General features: G+C 39.8%; 1 protein-coding gene across 2 annotated transcripts in view; it reads left to right on the forward strand.

The window, feature by feature from the left end:
- Positions 1 to 21,078, forward strand: part of prkar1b.S (protein kinase, cAMP-dependent, regulatory subunit type I beta S homeolog) — a 155,153-nt gene that overhangs the window by 80,897 nt on the left and 53,178 nt on the right. For both annotated transcript variants that reach the window (XM_018239163.2, XM_041579285.1), the window contains 2 exons: positions 7,088 to 7,149; positions 12,532 to 12,578. In XM_018239163.2, the coding sequence (XP_018094652.1) occupies positions 7,088 to 7,149; positions 12,532 to 12,578 (109 nt within the window). The remainder of the gene's footprint in view (positions 1 to 7,087; positions 7,150 to 12,531; positions 12,579 to 21,078) is intronic.

Consider the following 21,078-nt stretch of genomic DNA (forward strand, 5'->3'; position numbering starts at 1 on the left):
TAAGCCTTGGGGGGGTTGCATGCAGCCACCAGAATGTGAACTTAAATGTGGTTGACCAAACTAAGATGCATGATTTCAAGGATGGACAGTACTGTCTATGTCATACTTTAATCTCTGGGGGTTGCACGAGGGCCCCAGCATATGAAAGGAACACACAGACACAAAAACTATATTATTATATCCTAAATGTCTTGTTACAAAAAGGAATAACTCTGGTCAGTTGATCCCACCCCACTTGACTTGATATTAAATCACATGTTCTGACCTGCTGGGCCATGTCAGCTTCTGGATTTTTGCTTAGGAAAGTTGATCAAGAACATAGTGACCAGTAAAATAAGTCAGTAATACTTTATAGTATGTTGGAGCTTTAAAGCAACATGAAAATAAATAATAAATAATCATTTGGATCCTACTAGTATATAATATAAATCTAGAATATACATTCCAATGGCAGAAATAAAGTGCAAAAAAATTTTCTGCCTTGTATATATGAGAACTAACCTGTGCTTATTGTATAGGTATCAAATCTATTTTCCACAAAGCTCAGAATTATGGGAAGGTCATCTCCAAAAGAATCCATTTTAATTAAATAATTCAGTTTTAGTTTTTAATTATTTTTTCTTTGTAATAATTAAATAGTACCTTGTACTTGATCCTGAACTATTATATAATTCATCTTTATTGGGGACAGACCTATTGGGTCCAAATTACAGAAAGACCACTTATTCGGAAAAACCCAGGTCCCAAGCACCTGAACAACAGGTACCATATCTGTATTTGTTTTGTGATTTCAAAAATAAAACAGCATTAAAGTAAAACTAAACCGTTAAACTTAAAGCATTGCTAATTCAGTGCAAGTTAGTGTTCACATATAAGGACCTCTCCAAATGCATTAATAATAAAGAGGTAGTATCACCAAGAATCTAATTCTCCATTTTCAGTTTGCCCAGTTCTATGAACCATAGTCTGTCTTGAGCTTTGTGGAAAATCATGCGTAACTTAAGCAGGTTGCTAATAAGTAGGGAGTGACAAATGCAATCAGTGTTAGAGAAACAAGAATTTTGTTTTGACCAGCTTTCTTTCTTATTGACCACACACAGAAGAGAAAACTAGTTCAGATTCCTGTCTTTGGGGATGATGTTGCTGTTAGACTGTGGATATATACAGGAAAGTATGTGTGTGTGTGTGCATATATAAGTTTTGGGGTGGTTGGACTAAAATTTTGAGTTTAGAAAAGAGCCTAACCCATACAGTGCAGAAATAAAGGTCTTCTAGCCTAACTTTTCATGCTGATTGATCCCTAGTGTGACACCAAATTGCTTGTTTGGGAGGCTACCTCCATGTGCACCTAAATGAACTTTTTTGAGCTGAAGGCTCCAGGGCCTCGTCCAGACTTATGTGGGAGTTATGTGAATTTACTTTGGGTTCTTTTTCAATCTTCTATACTGTTAGTCAGGTTGAAATTTAGCCAACCATTGCGGGTTATGGTTGAACCTGAGTCAAACTAGAGAAGTACACTCCTCCACTGCTTCCAGTGATTTTATGTCTTGGAACCAGAGGCGCATACAGAAGTAGAGCAAAGAGAGAGTTGATGCGAATAGGGGTCGGGGTGCGGGCCCTATGATGGCAACTAGTGATGTGTGGGTCAGGGTTTCCCTGACCCGCACCCGACCCTAACCGCCCTGCTAATACCCGCGCCCGCCTGCACCCGATTCCGGGGGTCCTTTTATAGACCCGTGACGTCACAAAAGTGGCGGGCGAGCAGACGCGACACTATAAAACTGGAACCCGGAAGTCGGATGTCACGAGGATTGAGGGTTGGGTGGGGTTGAGTTTTTCCTGATCCACACATCACTAGTGTGCTTTTTCTGAGTATGCCAAATATTCTTTGGTCAAAGCTATTCTTATTTATAATATTAAACACATTACATGGGTTTAAATGATCTAATCCTTGTTGCATACCCTAAGGCAGGGCCACCATCAGGGGGCACAGGGGGTATATTTGTACCCGGCCTGGGCCTAAAGGCGGGCCCCGGCCGTGTTGCACTCTTAGAATTAGCCGGCCCCCCTTGACAGCGCCGAACCACTGAAGTCCCGAAGAGGCGAAGTCCCAAAGATCCAAAGTCCAGAAGAGCCGAAGATCCGAAGAGCCAAAGTACCGAAGAGCTAAATGGCTGAAGACCTGAAGCACTGAAGATCCGAAGTGCCAAAGACTCGAAGCCGCGAATGGAGCTGAAGCCGCGAAAAGACCCGATTTATAAATCTGAATTCAAATTTTTCTGCCGTGTTCTTGTATAAGTCAATGGCAAAGGTCCAGTGACCCATTTGAAGATGTTAATAGCCTTCCTGACATTCGAGTTTTTTCTGGAGAAAAAACTCGATTTGAGTTTAGTGGAATTTGATTTGAATTCAATTCAAGTTTCTGGACAGTAATATTCGTTCGAATTTTAGACATTTGCCTTTTTTCTTAAATAATCTCCCATTGGAGTTGTAAGTATATTCAAGTTTATTAGAGTAAAAAAATATTCACATAAATTTTCGAAATAGATAAATCTGCCCTGAAGTCCTGAAGCTGCGAAAAGACCCAAAGCTATGAAAGTAGCCTAAGGTAAGTTCCACTGAACACCAATGTGTTTATTTTTTATTTAAATTTCTGCCCACCAATGGAATATTTTAATACTATATAGACCCCTGGCCACCAATGTTTTTTTTAAATATTCTATGGAGCACCTAGCACAATGTTTATTTTTTAATTCCTAGAGGGGGCCCTGGCCACCAATGTTTTTTTTAAACTTTTATAGGGGGACTTGGTGCCAATTTTTTTTTTTTAACTTATTGATCTCCAATGATTTTTTTAACTTGTATGGGTGCTCTGGCCCCATTGTTTTTTTTAAAACTTTTATGTGGGACCCTGGACACCAATGGCTTTTTATAACTCGTGTGTGGGGTTTACTCTTTTTGGTGCTGTCTTTTTGGCCTTTTTACTGTGGGGTGGGCAGGATCTGTGGTGGGGCTTGGAGGCTGGGGTGGTTGGGGACTAGGGGGGCCCAGAAAATTTTGTTGTCCCCTGAAAATTTTTGCCCCCTGATTTCTGATGGCAGCCCTGCTCTAAGGAAACGAAAATGTGGTCAGTCTCGCCAAGGAGCAGTTTAGGTTGATCCATGGGGAGGGGAGAGACATCAACGGCAATAGCCCTGAGAGCCCTAGCTTCCCCAGCGCCGACATACCTGTGTAGGTGTCTGAGAGTGCTGATGGGTACCTCTAGACATCGCTACAAATGCAGTTGTGGGGGTCAATTCCATCCAGAGGCTAAAGCTTTCAGATCTCAGAGAACAGCTACTGCCCACTTCAGCATAGACGTGCAGACCCGAGCGGATGGGGTCAATCAAATATGCCAACTTGGTGCTCCCGTGCATGTCATTGGTGTGTAGGATAACACCCCGGTCATCAGCATCACCCACCTCACCTCTATCAGAGGTGAGGTAGCTTTGTAGCGCTGATCAGCACAATGCTCTATGGGCACAAGCATTTCAGGCTGCAGCAAGCCTATGAGGACAGCTACATGATCGTGACCACCTCTGCTCTGGACAGGGAGTAGATAGCAGAGTACAATCTGACAGTGGTGGCCGAGGCACCCCCCTTTATAACGGTTAAGTAGTACACCAGGTGAGTGATGAGAATGACAATGCCCCTGTTGTTGCAAAGCCAGTATACGAAGTCTCCGTGCTGGAGAATAATCCCCCAGGGCTTATATCACCACCGGACTTTGGTCACAATACTTAAATTATTTACAGACTAGTCGAGACTGAAGTGATGTGTGCCCCGATTTCAACCTATGTATCGCTGGACCCTGTCTTCAGCAAAGACACTGGTCCAACTGTAACAGTCTTAAAAGGGCACTTGTAAAAATGGTCGCGCGTTAAATTTAGTTTGCTGCACATTGACTCCAAACTGTTTTGCAAATGTTTTGCTGTTTCAGCAAATTTTTTCACTGTTTCGCGAATGTTAAGGCGAAACGAAATGGGAAAGATTTGCCCATCACTACTAATTACATCTGTTGCAGATAAAAAATAATGTTGTTGCTTACAATTCTAAACCATTTACTCCCCTGTGTAACTCTTGTCAATTAAAAGATAACCTTTCTCCCATTACAAAGTCTGACCTGGGTCACGTTGAGTTTTGCAGTGTAGGATAGCGGACACGGTGCACATGTACAAACCTGCAACAGAGAGCTAAGCATAACATTTTATATGCCCCACGGAAAACAGATTGGATGAATACATAAAAATGCTTTAAATTTCATGTGTAAACCTATAAAGTCAAGCTAACTACCAAGCACCACACAGTTGGAAGGAACAAGCTAGCATACTGGGAGTCCAAATTTGTTCTTGGTCTTTGTTGAAAGACCAAGACAACAACAATGTCCATAAGTCACAAGTCTAATTGCTCATGTTTTGTCAAATGCTTGCTTAGGGCAACCCATTAGAAAAATGAGTAGCCATGTGGGCATCTCTAACTGCTGTAGGTTAGTATGTATGTTGTCTTTGTTTGGTGCAGCCTCCGTGTTTATATACCCTCAATAACCCTGCCTTGAATTGGTTGGGCCTGAAAGCGTTGCACCAGGGATGGTGTGCGTGATACCTTCTTGGGAATATCAGAGTGACTTTCCCTCTATATACACTACACAGGGATACAGACCTTGCATAGATAACTATTTTCCTTTATTTTTCTTTTTGTCTGTGTTATGAATAGATAATTACCCTGTGCAGGCTATTTCAAGAAGCTGGGTTGAAGTATCTGCAAAGTGTAGAATGAAGGCAATTTGTTCTAACCCTGTGAGAGATGTGAGTGTCAGATGCAACTACCTGGGGCCTGTCATGTGTTCGACTCTGAGAAGCTGCTGATGTGTCACCGCAATGCAACTTAAAAGGCAGGATCTTTCTCAGCCGTGGGTTCTGTCTGTTTAGCAAGTCCAAACAGATCAAGCTTTAAATAAACATTAAGAAACCATACAAGCTCCTGATAGACTAACATGCGGCTTCCCCCTTTCAGACCCTGCGCATGTGCAGCGTCACACTTTCTGCAAAGCCATAAAATAAATATATGCTAAATATGCATTTCAGAGCATTCCTTCTTATAGTTTATCCAGGTGTTCTTCTGTCATGAGGCAAGGGAAGGACTTTCCTTCAGGGGGCATTTAACCAGGGGCAGTTGAAATCCACCCAATTTGAAAAGGAAGTTAATCTTTTCTAATTTTTAACAGGAAGTTCAGCTCTTTGTTAAGGATTTCTGAAAGGGAAAATCCCATGTCCCTTGAATAGGAAGGGGAGGCAAGTAACAGAAGGGCGGTAGGAAGGGGCTAGACAAGATGAAACAGACAAAGATCTGTAGGCACTGGAACAGGACAGAGTGGGTGAAGAAGATAGAACAGGAGGATTGAGACAAAAACAAGGTGGCTCAGGCAAAGAAGCAAGACAGGATGGAGCAGGCATAGAAGCAGGACTAGGCAAGACAGGATGAAATGGACATAGAAGCTGGACTAGGCAGGAGAATGGGCATAGAAGCAGGGCTATGCAAGACTGTGTGAAGTGGACATAGAAGCAGGACTAGGCAGGACAGGGTGACATGGACATAGAAGCTGGATTAGGCAAGAGAATGGACACAGAAGCAGGGCTATGCAAGACTGTGTGACGTGGACATAAAAGCAAGACTAGGCAGGACAGGGTGAAGTGGACATAGAAGATGGATTAGGCAGGAGAATGGACACAGAAGCAGGGCTATGCAAGACTGGGTGAAGTGGAAATAGAAGCATGACTAGGCAGAACATGGGTGAAGTGGACTTAGAAGTAGGACTAGGCAGAACAGGGTGAAGTGGACATACAGTAGAAGCTGGACTTGGCAGGAGAATGGACACAAAAGCAGGACTATGCAAGACAGGGTGAAGTGGACATAGATGCAGTACTGGGCAAGGCAAAACAATCATTGTCTGGTTCTGGGGCCCTGTACAGTCTTGTCACACCAAAGTATAATTTTATAAATAATACCTTACATGATTTTGCTGGTTAATATCCGAGGAGGGCTTGGGTGAAAATATATTTTATATGGAAAGTGAGTTTCAGGGAGCAGAAGGGGCCACAGGACATGATGGAAGCTATGGCAGTAAGGACAACTATGGGTTACTAGACCTGGAGTAAACTGAGATTTTTATTACAATTGGTATTAGTATAATCCTTGCCATGCTCATGCATTTTCTCTGTGTTGCACATACATTTTAATTCTGCAGATTAGCAAACTTTACAGCCTGATTTAGCTGCTTTATCTGCCTCTTGGTGCCTTGTTATATTATTGTCAGAAGCAGAATGTATAACATGCCAGCGTATTTATCAAAGTCCGAATTTATCGCTATATTTTCTGAAAAAAACTGACCAGATCCGCATAGGTTTTATGGGCTTATTTATTAATGCACTTTCCGGAAAATTTTGTTTGCTGGAGAAAAATCCAAAAAATGTGAAAAACCTGATTTTCGCGGTTTTTCGGATTTTTCATCCGATTTTCAAAATGTTTATTCTGATTTTTCATCTGATTTTCACATTTTTTTTTGGATTTTTTACCTGAAAACTCAGAATTTGCACGAAAACTGCAAAAACTTTGGGGTATTGCCAAAAACCCAGCGCACATCAAAACATCATTGGGACTTCTCCCATTGACTTACAGTATATGCAACCTCGACAGTTCTGAGATGCCGGATTTTCAGACTTTTCCATCCTCTGGGTTTAATAAATTCCAAAAAATGTATGATTTTATTTAAAAGTCTGATTTTATAAAAAAAAAAAATTCGGAGTTTAGTAAATAACTCCCTTAGTTTTGCTACTTTAACATATACAAAACATTCACACGTGCACTGAAAGCTCAGTTTTGCTAAAGCAATTAATGGGCATTTTCAAACGGGTGAATTTTCCTGCATGGACATAATCCACAAGGAAAAGTCACCCGAAATATGACAAATAGCTGCACCCATTTTTCCAGAATCTTGCGTTCGATTTCTGTCAGAAAAAAATAAATTTTTTGCTGTTTTTTTCTTTTTCAGTGATATATTTGATGCCATGTTCCCTGTCAATCACATTGCCGGAGAGATAGTCATACAGCAAGGTACGTTTGGGTTTTCATTCGTGATTGTTGTTACAGAGAGTGATTTACGCCCACTGCTAATTCCTGTTGTCTTAGATGGGAATTTCCACCGCCATTATGCTAGTTTTAGAGAATACATAGCATGCCTCTTCAGGTTCATAGAGCCTAGTAAAATTGCAGCTGTATATGCATAGGTTTAGGAAAGCCCACTGCAGTGTTTCATTGCAGAACGTAATAATGGCAACATTGCATATAACTAACTCTCAGCGAAACAAAAGATATATATACACACACACACAAATATATATATATATATATATATATATATATATATATATATATATATATATATATATATATATATATTATGTTGGCGCTCTATAAATACATGTTTATGATAATAATAATAATAATAATAATATACACAGGTATGGGATTAATTATATGGAAATCCGTTATCCAGAAAGCTTCATATTACAGAAAGGCAGTCTCCCTTAGACTCCATTATAATCAAATGATTAAAAAAAAGTATTTCCTTTTGCTCTGTAATAATAAAACAGTACCTTGTACTTGATCCCAACTAAGATATAATTAATCCTCATTTGAAGACCAGCCTATTGGGTTTAATTAATGATTACACGATTTTCTAGTGGATTTAAGGTATGTAGACCCAAATTATGGAAAGATCCCTTATCCGCAAAATCCCAGGTCCCGAGCATTCTGGATAACTGGTCCCATACCTGTAATAGATAATATTTTCTATCTCTGCATTTTGACCGTTGATAATTGATGGTGTATATATTGATGGAAAGTTAAAACACTGTGTTGTACTATACAGAAAATCAATTGCGTAAGCATTATACATGTTTAAATGGATAGTATACTATATGTTCATGATTAGCCTGATACACATGTATGAGAGCTGTAACATAGTAACATAATAACATAGTAAGTTAAAAAGACACATGTCCATCAAGTTCAACCTTTTAACTATTTTTTTTTTAACCTGCCTAACTGCCAGTTAGATACTCATGTTATCTTCCCAGTAATACAGAAAACTGCCGGTTGTAATCCAGAATACTTTGGCCTGGGGTTTTCCGGATAAGGGAAAGGGATCCTATTTTGGATCACCATACCTTATTTCCATATAAGAGATACCATAATTAAAATGGAACTTGTGTAGGACATATTTTCTGCCTATGGTTTTAATAAAACAAATATATAAGCATTAATTTATCAGAATTAGGAAATCCGCACAAAGATGTGGCACTTGCACTTCACATGAGATTAACAACACTTGGGGGCAGATTTATCAAGGGTTGAATTTCGAGTTTATGGGAGTTTCTAAAAACTCCCATCTACTCAAAATTCGAAAAAAACCCTACCAATCGAAATTTATTAAAAATAAAATCAAATTTTTTAATGGGTGAATAGGTTGGAGGTGCAAATTTGAATCAAATTATTTCACCCAAATTTTTTTTAAAAAAATAAAAATTTAAAGAATTTTTTTTTTCAAAAGTCCATCAAATGGCTCCAAATTGATTGTAGGAGGTCCCCCATAGACTAAAACACAAATTCAGCAGGTTTTAGAGGGTGAATAGTCAAATTTGAATTCTTAAAGGGACAGTACATGATAAATTTCAAAATTCGAATTTAGATTTTTTTTTCTTTAATTCTGATCGAATTTGGATTATTCCCTCGTCGAATTACACAAAAATAAACCCAAAATTAGAAGTAAAAAATACAAATTTTCAATTTGACCCTTGATAAATCTGCCCCCTGTTGTTGTAAATAAATCACAACAAAATCAAGGGGTGGCAGAAGCGATGTCTGGAGAAGGCTAAAGAGACGGTAGTGTCCTGGCCTGATCTGTATGTTCTTAACTCAGTTCAGACTGTCACCTGTCTGCACCACCAGTTTTTTCTGATTCTGCTTGGCTCCTGCCTGTGGGTCTCATTCTTTTAAGCCTTACTTTGTCCTGACTTGCTTTTGCCTTGTCTGTCTGGATCTATGTCCACCTCATCCCAGTCCAAATAACTGGTATTATCCCACAATGTCGGACCGGCCCACCGGGATACCAGGAAAATTCCCGGTGGGCCCAGGTGTCAGTGGGCCCTTATGCTGCTAAACATTTGGTTTATTTCATGGTCATTCCCTATTTCTATGAGAAAAAGATGCTAAATAGATGGAATAATCGAATATAGTATATAAAGAAAAGAGACAAGGAGAATAGAGGTTGATTGAGGAGATGCAGAATATTAGTATTGAGAGTGGGCCCCTGGTCTAAGGTTTTTGGGTGGGCCCCTGGTGTCACAGTCCGACACTGTTATCCCACAACGCCTAGAAATGCAGGATCTCAACCTGCACCAACGATTAAATATTGAAAATATGGAAGACTGCTTAAAACTGCTTCCGAAAACAGGATGCGGTTTGTGATAGCTTTCCATAATTTAAGCTGTTTTACAAACATGTGAAAACCAGAGATGAAAATTGTTTTTTCATTTTGTTTTTTAATTCAGAAAATCACCCACACAATTTTGTCGAGAAAGCCCGTAGACGAGATAAATGTAGATTCCATGTTAGCTAACGTATCCTTACATGCCACCAGAGATAATCCATGCATGTAGCTTGGGAGCAGGCATTGAGCTTTTTAAGAAAGACTGCATTTCAGAGTATAACATTTCGTTTTCAAAACAGTCTCTCCGTGTCAGCTCAAGTTACCTGTCTTCAGTGTTTAGAACTGGGACATGATTGACTCCTTAGATACTCATGTTCTCTTCCCAGTAATTTACTCTGCCAGTGCCTGTGATACAGAGCAAAAACTTTACTGTGGCTTTGGCAAAGAACCCTGACTTTAACAAAAACAATGAATTCAGACCTCGGGGGACCCAGCTGTCTCTTGTGACAGAGCCAAATATGGTATCATTTTATTGCATGAAGTCCTTGAAGGTTTCGTGGGATGTGTGTTCTTTTATTTGACAAGGTTAAATTATGATTACGTTTTAAGATGAGCAGGTTTGTTCAATGTAAGTACCAGGCTCTCTACTTTTAAGCTTGGTGTTTGGTTTCTTATAATTACCTATTACCAACTGATTTTCCATTTACCGGAGAAACACAAGGCAGCATCCTATGGTTTCCTAGTGTAGGTATGTAGATGTAAGATAGCAGTTTACTGCTTGTTAGCACATATTTCAAGCTATAGATATGTCCTAGTCCTGTTCATTTTATCGTTTGCTTGTTACAGTCATCCAGTGATAAACTCCAGCCCATTCCAAAATAAATATGCAGTACTCTCCCCTAGAGTCCTGCTCGGAACCAATTTCTTAGACTTGTACCTGACCCTGAACCCACAGCCTGCCACCTGAACCGCAACCTGCATATTTACCCACTTTGGTCCACTACCCGACCAGGACCCGCAGCTGCCTACTCCGCAACTCGACTCTCTCGCAACCTGCCAACCACCATCAAACAGGAAGTTATGTTGCTGCAAACCGGAAGTGACATCATCAAAAGTGGGCGGGACAGAAACAAGTTTTGTAAAACTTTAAAAGGAGTAAAATATGGACAATAGTACAAAAGATAAGAAATTTAGATAAGACCCACAACCCGACCCGAACCCGCAGCAGCGAACCGAACCGCAACCTGCATATTTACCCACTTTGATCAGCTACCCGACCAGGACACGCAACTGCCTACTCCGCAACTCGACTCTCTCGCAACCTGCCAACCACCATCAAACAGGAAGTGATGTTGCTGCAAACCAGAAGTGACATCATCAAAAGTGGGTGGGACGGAAGCAAATTTTTTAAAACTTTTAAAAGGAGTAAAATATGGACAATAGTACATAAGATAAGAAATTTAGATGAGCCCTGCAACCTGACCCGTATCTATACTCGCACCTGAAAATCCCCCCCTCATTTGGCAGGGTGCCTGCTTTTTTTGCAGGTACCCGTGGCTACCCAACCTGCTGCAGGACTCTACTCTCCCCCCCTTACAAAATGAATATGCAGTGCTATTTGATATGGTCTGTTTTCTTTTTGTGAGATTTGCTGTCCCATTGACCCCTGTAGTCTCTTCACCATGGTCCAATAAGCAGATCTTGTGAACAGCTGGCATAGAGGCCCATTTACCAACACTAAAATTTTTGTGGTTTTAGAAATTTTTAAAACTACAATTAAACTCTATTTCTCTAAAATTATGAATGCCTTGTAAATAGAATATACAAATATAAAAATTACAAATGACAAAAAATGCTGAACGATGCACTAAAAAAAAAAACTATGAAGTTCTAATGGCTGAAAAAAAAAATCCAATATGATCAGTGAAGCTCTCATTGACTTCTGGAGGACCTTGATTGCTTTTACTTGGCAAAGTTTTTCAATGGTTTTCACACTTTATAAAGCTTGAATTTTTAGAGTTTTAGGGGGTTATTTACTAAACTCCCAATGCAAAAATCATGAAAAATTCTGATTTTTTTTTTTTATAAAATCAGACTTTTGAAAAATCATGAATTTTTCGGAATTTATTAAACCCTGAGGATGGAAATATCCGAATCAGAAAATCTGGCATCTCAGACCAGTCGAGGTTGCATATAAGTCAATGGGAGAAGTCCTAATTATTGTTTGATGTGTGCTGGGTTTTCGTGCAATACCCCGAAGTTTTCGGGTAAAACACATAAGAAATCTAAGTTTTCATGTGAAAAATCCAAAAAATCTTGAAAATCCTGCAAAGCAAATTTTCGGGAAAATGTAATAATAGATAAAAGAAAACTATATATTGTCATGTATTTCTTGCACTGCCATATCCTTATAATAATAATTTATTTGCTCATCTCCTGCTCTTTCATATTTCCTGGTTATCCCTCTCTCCTGGGGTGTCTGAGAAGCATGCTAGAAGCAAAGATATATTGGTCCCATATTGGTCACTGTCTGCCCTCAGAGCAATTCTTGTTAGGAACCAATAGGACTTAAGAAGTTGTAAGGCATTGTGTGCTTTGGTGACTTCCCGTCTGAGAAATTAGAAAAAGAATAGGGTTCTCACAATTTATAAAACTAGATGATAACATGACGTGGTTGGGATTATGATGTCAGAGTGCAAGGTGATGACATAAGGGGCCGGGTGACAGTGTTATTGGGTGGGGATCAGGCAAATCTGGAGTCCCAGCAGCAAAGGCAGCCTGTACTGTCATTTGTTTAAGTTAGAATTCTCTTTGTCATACAAATATCTTTATTACTTTATATGCAACAGGCTTTTGCCATCACTACTCTCCCAAACCACTTTCGATGCCTAGAAGTCACTAGCCTTTGATATAAACAAATAGTTCCAACAATCTGCACAACAGTGTAAAAAATCCCTGAAGATTGTGTTTTCGTTGGTTAATTGTTTTGTTTTTTATCCCCATAGGTGACGAGGGAGACAATTTCTACGTCATTGATCAGGGAGAAGCCGATGTGAGTATTTTCTTAATCTCTAAACATGAGCTGTTTTATGCCACGTCTGAAAGCACAAATATGGATTTGTTCTTGGCATATGCTGCCTGCTCAGAAAAGGACTCAGTTTAGGATAAAAATTTGGGGGTGGGGGGTTGATACAGTATATGCATTTGCCAATGTTTGGAAAACTACAAGCCATAAGGGCAAATTAAAAACTACGCTAATTCATTAAAATTTGAAGTTGCGTCTCAGCAGCCAAACGCTGGTGAATTTTCACTAGCATTAATGTGGCAGTGCGAGCATTTCATAGTGAATTTTCACTAACGTGCGTACTCTTTAGTACTCTTACGCTTAGGTCAATTTGAATAGGGCAGGTACATAAAAGTCGTATGGACTTCTTTATTAGAGATGTTGGAGCAAATGTTTGAAGTAGCCACTTTTTATTAGTAATGTCCAATGATTCTGAATAAAGCAGTGAGCAGTATTTGTCAATAACATAATTTGAATCTATAGAACACAGTGTATGTGTACCTCCTATTAGTTATACAGACAGTTTGTGAAGTGGCTTTCGAGCACAATGTATTAGGCTGCGAGCTCTCAATCATAATGGACTGTTTACATTTTTAGGACATTCTGCATCATGGTGAGCGTAGTGAGTTATGTGGTTTGTCAGAGGGAGGGCCGCAGATTGCCCACCCTGGGGCTACATTTATATAACTGTCAAACATCATTTCATTTAGCAGGTTTCATTTAAGATAAATCTGCCAGTACCAGTAATTATTTAAGCGTCATGCACACAGACACACTGACATTCTGACAACCACCTGCATCCCCAAAACCGCAACAACATCAATTTACAAGAATTGTAATCATTATGTGCCATTGCTACTTTGGTTAATGTACCTGTTTTTTTCCCCTCTCTTAAATTTGTGACGGCCCATTGCCACCTGTGGAACCTGGAAATGAGAGCAAGCTTTTCCTGTTTTCTAATATCTTTGCTCTGCAAAACTAATATTTAGCGAAAGGCAGCATATAATTAGCATTGTTTTAGAACAATATAGATAATCATGGTAGTGTTCTGGTTATAACTGATACAATTAGGTAAAAGGCTGTCCTTATTTAAGTGGCACCATCCAGTCACTGGAAAATATTTCTATACTGTAATATGCAGTGTCCAAAAAAGTATATATTTTTATAGTGCTATAGTTAATATTTACAGCGGGGAAAATAAGTATTGAACGTGTCACAGTTTTTCTCTTATTTCTAATGGGGCTATTGACATGAACCAGATGTCATTAACAACCCAAGTAATCCACACATACAAAGAATTCAAAACAAATAAGTCCATAAATGAAGTTATGTGTAATATTGTGGATTGACACAGAGAATAAGTATTGAACACATGAAGAAAGGAAGGTGCAAAAAGGCATGGAAAGAAACCTGCTGAAATCTGGTTGGTTTAGTCCTAATTAACGTCATGTTAGTCCTAAGGTTTGTCATTACCAAGGTATCACACAAGAAGCATCTTGTGATGGGTAAAAGCAGAAAACTCTCTCAAGACCTTTGCAACTTTATTGTTGCAGAAATATATTTACTGTGAAAAAACATTGACTTGTTTCCCCACTGTATTGAAAGTATTGAAAGTAGCTCAGAATTACATTTTCTTTCATTATGCAAAGGAAAGAAAAATTATTTTTGGGTGGACATCCCCTTCACTTTTCCTTCCAGCTTCTGATGATATTTTTGTAGGCTTCTCAAATGAACATAATGTAAAACAGACTCACATAGGTTCATTGCACTGGATACAAATGGTGGAAAGTGGATTATAGGCAGCTATATTATACATTCTGGGGATTAAGCTGTTGGAGTGTCGTATCCCATGAGCTACAAACTGTGGCTAGGTATTGCTCAATAAAATCAACCCTTATTTGAGCGTCAGGCTTGACCCTGGTCCATTGATGTCAAAGAGGGGCAGCCCTCAGCTCTGTCTTAGACCATGATATTCCAACGAGGCTTAGAATAACTGCCTAATGTACAGTATTTTGGCCTGTAGTAGATACGTTCAATCCTGGAAGTTTGAGGCTAGTGCCACGGTCAGTCTAGGTTCAGGATCATAGAACAGATTTTGACACAGAGAATCTGCCCGGTTTGGCTGCACCTGGGCCAAGACAGTGGTTCAGATGCAGTCACAGTAGAAGGCTGATGCCAGCAAAGGGACAGATTCTTGGCCTGTTCTTATCCGCTGGCTGAGAATCAGCCCCATGTGGACGTAGCCTAAAGAGAAATTAAACACTTACGTTTATCTTGCTAATGTTTCAGCTCACAAAATGTTTTTAACAATTAGAGCTCTGGCACAACTATTCTAACAACCACAGTGCTATTATGGAGACATTTAATGGTGAAAACAACCTTTCATTACTTTCAATTCAATATAATTGAAACTGTGGAAGACACTAATGGTGAGAGGTAGAGGCTACTTAACAAGCCCTATATTGCACCCCAGGAAAATTTGAATGCTTGTTTTGTCTTCAACTCTTTTTACATTTGTCTAAGTTGGGAAACTAGGCAGCAAACTGGAAAATGAGGTTCAATGTTGATAAATGGAAGGTTATGCACTTTGGCAAAAATAATATAAATGCATTTATACACTAAATGGCAGTGTGTTGGGAGTTTCCTTAAATAAGAAGAATCTAGGGTTTTTTGTAGATAACAAGTTGTCTAATTCTGGGCAGTGTCATTCTGTGGCTACTAAAGCAAATAAAGTTCTGTCTTGCATAAAAAAGGGCATTAACTCAAGGGATGAAAACATAATTATGCCTCTTTATAGGTCCCTGGTGAGGCCTCATCTGGAGTATGCAGTGCAGTTTTGGACTCCAGTCCTTAAGAGGGATATAAATGAGCTGGAGAGAGTGCAGAGACTAAGTGCAACTAAACTGGTTAGAGGGATGGAAGACTTAAATTATGAGGGGAGACTGTCAAGGTTGGGGTTGTTTTCTCCTGAAAAAAGGCGCTTGCGAGGGACATGATTACACTTTACAAGTACATTAGAGGACATTATAGACAAATGGCAGGGGACCTTTTTACCCATAAAGTGGATCACCGTACCAGAGGCCTCCCCTTTAGACTAGAAGAAAAGAACTTTCATTTGAAGCAACGTAGGTGGTTCTTCACAGTCAGGACAGTGAGGTTGTGGAATGCACTGCCGGGTGATGTTGTGATGCTGATTCAGTTAATGACTATAAGAATGGCTTGGATGATTTTTTGGACAGACAGAATATAAAAGGCTATTGTGATACTAAACTCTATAGCTAGTATGAGTAGAATTTATGTGAAAGTATGGAGGAGTATGTGTATGGATGCTGGGTTTTCATTTGGAGGGGTTAAACTTGATGGACTTTGTCTTTTTTCAACCGAATTTAACTATGTAACTATGTAACATTTGAATGTGGCTCACAGGTATAAAAGATTGGGGACCCCCGTTCTACCGCAATGCCACTCTCTCACTGTAGTAACAAGTCATCCATGAGGCTTTGTGCCTTTCAGTACAGTGACCCACAAAGGCAAAAGCAACATTCTACTAAGTAATAATTCTTGATGGCAAGGTACAAGATAGCTATTGTTACAAGTGAATGTTGAAAGCCTTGAGGTGCTAATTCTTTCACATTTTCACAATCATTTCCATGAGAGAACTGACAGGGCAGTTCTGCACCAACACTTCCCATACAAATGAGGCATGTTGATGGCTAACGATATAACCAGCATGAACCATGAAGTCTCTGTGCTGTATAAATTGTACCACCTCCCAACTTAGCATTAAGCAGAACACAAACAAGATATCATTTTACCTTTCGCTCAGTAATAGCCCTCGGGGATGTATCTGTGCACTAAGGAGGCCACCAGGTTGGAATGCACCTGAGGGCAGGCAAACAGGAACTTCTTTAAGTGCTAGACTTAATGCTTATACTGCTACTGATATTTTACTTATCATATGAATAAGAAAATTACTAATATGCACTCTATGTAAACCCTTCCTATCTTTGTCGAACAGACTACAGCATGCACACCATCCATGAGTAACACAACTTTTTATTTATGTATATTGTCAGCCTTGAACTGTGGTTTTACTCATTCATTATTCTAATACTGGAAATTACATTGTTTGCTTAGCAGTTACTGTTGGGCCTTGGTTTCCCACTCAGGTTTCCACACAGCTGCATTATATTTTCACTAAAGATTGCCTAATATTGATTCAACAAGAAAGCACCAATTGTGTTTCTTTCCCTTTTATTTGAAAAAGAAAAGCTGCTAGAACAGAATACTTCATTTTTATCCATTTCAGACACCAGGGATTTATTAGTATAATAGAAAAATGTGTGTTAAGGGGTTAGTTTCTGTCTATCCTTAAGGGCCATGGCTGTCGGTGAGATTTGTCACCTACAATTAAAAATGCATGACTGCGGACGACAAATCTCCAGAAAATGCTTCTCCGGCCGGCTATAACTGAAATTGCCAATGGTAACACCTACGTATCACCTTGTTATTCCAAAGACATTTTTGGGAGATTTGTTGCTGCCAGTTGTGCATTTTTAGCATGGGCTACAAATCTCCTTGTCATCCATCACCCTAATATTGATGGATGTCGGAATTGTTTATTGTTAATCCCTGTGCACAACATTTAAGATAGTGTCAGTAGGTGTTAGTACCCAGTGATGCTTACTAGCTGCACCATGTACTGACACTTATGGTCAATTGGTCAGGTAAGCTGTTCTTGTAATCAGGAAAGTTTTATAACATTATCATTACCATTACCATTGTAACATTACCATTTTTTTGTGTCTGTAATAAAAATTTCTCTTGCTCTGATTGGCTCAGGGGCCAACTTTGCCACATTGTAGAGTCCTCCAACAGGTTGTGTACCTGCAGGTTACCTGCAAAAATGTCAGCCTGGGCCGGCAGGGCCCATGACAAAAAGTTGACCTGCACCTGCCTGCTCTCAAATGGCATCTAACGCACATCCAACCGGCATTTAGATATATAGACCAGCCCCTCTCTGGTGTCACGAAAGGGGGCAGATAATGCCCCAGGCAAGGACTGAGAACAGGACCTAAACATTGCAAGGCAGCAGTGTGAACCACTGTGCCACTTACCTATAATGTGTTTTTTCCCCAATTCTCTGGAGCTTGGGGGTAGATTCCATAGCCTACTCCTCATGTTACTTGTGCTCCTACACAGCTCATATAACAGCCATATTACTTTAAGGCACAATTTCAGTTTACCAGAGGTCTCAGCAAAGCATCTTCAAGAAGAGAAAGGAAAGGCTGTCAAGGCAAGTGGGAAGTGCGAGTCAGAATGGTCAGGCAATGATCATGATGCCCTGCTAACACTGTTTCTGTTGACACAATAAAGATAAACTATAAAGAATAATTTAAGCAGTTCCAATAAGACATTTTTTGACATATGCACTACAGGGGCCCCCATCCCAGTTGTGTCCATGAGTGATACCTGAAGCCCCCTTCCCCTAGCAAATACTGTATACACTTATAAAAGTGTGTGAGTGTAGATAGATGATAGATAGATAATTAATGTGTAGATAAATAGACAGATAGATAGATAGATAGATAGATATGTTCATGCCTTAAAACATTAAAATAATGATCCTTCAGGATAGGAGTGTTAGCCTATCCTTCTGTTATCAGGCTACTGTAATCTAGTGCAAAGGGAGACAGTCAAGGCAAGTGTTTAAAGACCCATTGGACTCCAACTAAATATCGACTGACCATCTCCCTTCTGTATATATTGTTCTTAAAGGGGTGGTTGAACTTTAAGTTAACTTTTAGTATGTTATAGAATGGCCAATTCCAGGCAACTTTTCAAGTGGCCTTCATTTATTCCCTTTTAATAGTTTTTAAATTATTTTCGTTCTTCTTCTGACTATTTTCAACTTTCAAACCACTGGCATCATCTAAAATTAAATACTCTGTGAAGCTACAAATGTATTGTTATTCCTACTTTTTAAAGGAGAAGGAAAGCCCCAGGGCGCAAAACCCCTCCCCCCCTCCCCTGTATTGCCCCCCTCCCTCCTCCCCCCTGGCCTACCTGTCCCCCTGGGCAAATGCCCCTAACTTGTTACTCACCCCTCTGCGCAGGTCCTGTCCACGGAGTTCACAGTCGCCATCTTCTCCCACGCGCGTCTTCTTCCTGCTCTGACCGGCGTCTTCTGGCGCATGCGCAGTAGGAACAGGTACCGGTGCAGCTCTACTGCGCATGCGCCGATAGAGCTGTACCGGTACCTGTTCCGCGTGGGAGAAGATGGCGACTGTGAACTCCGTGGACAGGACCTGCGCAGAGGGGTGAGTAACAAGTTAGGGGCATTTGCCCAGGGGGACAGGTAGGCCAGGGGGGGGAGGGAGGGGGGGCAACACAGGGGAGGGGGGGAGGGGTTTTGCGCCCAGGGGCTTTCCTTCTCCTTTAATTATTCATCTAAAAAGATCATCTTTTATTCAGACTTCTCCTATTCATATGCCAGTCTCTTATACAAGTCAATGCATGGTTTCCTGGGTACTTTGGGACCTAGCAACCAGATTGCTGGAATTGCACATTGGAGAGCTGCTGAATAAAAAGCTAAGTAGATAAAAAAAAATCACAATGTATGTATGTATGCTGCACTTAAATACCCCTCTGAATTGTGTCTGTATCAGCACTTACGCATCCGAATTGTGTCTGTATGTTACCCTCCCATTTAGACTTTAACCCCTACGGGGTAGGGTCCTCTAGCCTTTTGTTTCCTTGACACTGAGCACTTAATCTGTATTGTAGTTATATTTTATATTTATGTGAATTGTATTTCTAATAATGCACTTATTGTTACTTTTTATTTCAATGACCCCTTGTTTGTTACTACTAATTTATTGTTTAGCTGTACAGTGCTTTGCCCTCAAGGGGTGCTATGGAAATAAAAACATACATACAGACATACATACATGCATACATTGCTGCTATTGACAAGCTGAAACTTTAGGCTGGTCCAATAAGGTCAGTATTTAAAACATGGCATTTTTAGCCATATTCATTTTTAGAGTTTAGTTCTCTTTTAAGGATAGTCAAATTGCTCCAGTTGCTGCCCATGCATAGAGCACTTGTATGTGAGACAATGGCTGCCCATTATACCGTTTTCTGTACTTAAACCTTGCATCTGAGTGACACACAAGCTAGGGAACTTTCCATGGTACACCAACCACTATCTTCTTATACTGTACATGCTTCAAATTGCAGGCAGCACTGTAGTACATAGAGGGCAAAGAGCTGTTCCTTAGTTGTCCAATAAAACAGTGAGCCCTTTCTAATATTTTCTATTTTGGGTCTCTTATATCCATATAATACACAAAAGCCATGAATATCTTGTAAAGGATATCCTTATAAATAGTGAGTTCTGATGTCATCAGTTATAAACGGTGAGTTCTGATGTAATTTCTGTCACATGACTCACTGAAACTTGTGTATTATAATAAATAAAGTACCCCCAGTTGCAAAATATGAGGATATTAGAAGTTACCTTGGAGTTCCATGACCTGTATAAAAACACTGTTTTTATATGGTCATGAAACTCCTCTGTAATTTATAATTTCCTTATATTTTACAAGAGGGGGTACTTTATTCACTATATAACCTTTTGTGTATGACCATTATTAAAAGAAAAAGTGGTAGTATTATTATTCCCTCCTACTGCTACAGCTGGTTTGAATTAGACTCCCTTTCACTTTTGTAATGCTTATAAAAGCCTGGAGTATCATTACATTTCCAGTATCTTCCCCATTCACAATGCCAGTAGATAAAGTCACTCAGTTCTTCCTGAAAGAGCTGATGCAAATGGGAGGAATAGGTGTGTTCCGCTGACCACTAACTAACCGGGAAGTAATTCCAGGGCCCCTTATGTGTACAGTTATTCTCAGATACTCTCAGCTTTGTGTAATTTGCATGTCAGGGAGTGCCAATCCACAGAATCTCTGTTTTAGCCAGTGACCACGGGAATGGTCTAAACCACATTAAGCCTGTCGTAAAGAAACCACACTGAGCTCAGTGTACTAGTTTGAAGAATGAGCCTGCCTTGCAGCCTGGAAATGTTCAGGCCATGCTAACTGAAATACATAATAAAATAGTGCAACTACCGTCAGAAGTTTTGATAGGTCTGAAGAATAAGCCTGAAGAAGAAGAATGTTTTCATTCTTAAGGATAATTTATACATAATCTGCCATTTGCTAGGGCCAATTCAGTCATCTTGGCTGGGGTAGTGTGTCCCAGGTATTACCATTTTTCAACCCCTGGGGTGCAAGTGTGAGAGCACAATGGAGCACACGAGTGTGTACGCCTTAATTCCTACATACTGAGGACTTTGCTAGAGTTTTCTCAGCTATGTAAAAAGCTCAAGAAATGTCTAGAAGCTTTTGAGAATTGCACAAGGTTCCTGTTTACTTAATGGTGAAGATCCCAAAGAATTCTGTTTAACTGTTGAGAATTGTCA

This window comes from Xenopus laevis, chromosome 9_10S, assembly GCF_017654675.1.
Source record: "Xenopus laevis strain J_2021 chromosome 9_10S, Xenopus_laevis_v10.1, whole genome shotgun sequence".
Classification (NCBI taxonomy): domain Eukaryota; kingdom Metazoa; phylum Chordata; class Amphibia; order Anura; family Pipidae; genus Xenopus; species Xenopus laevis.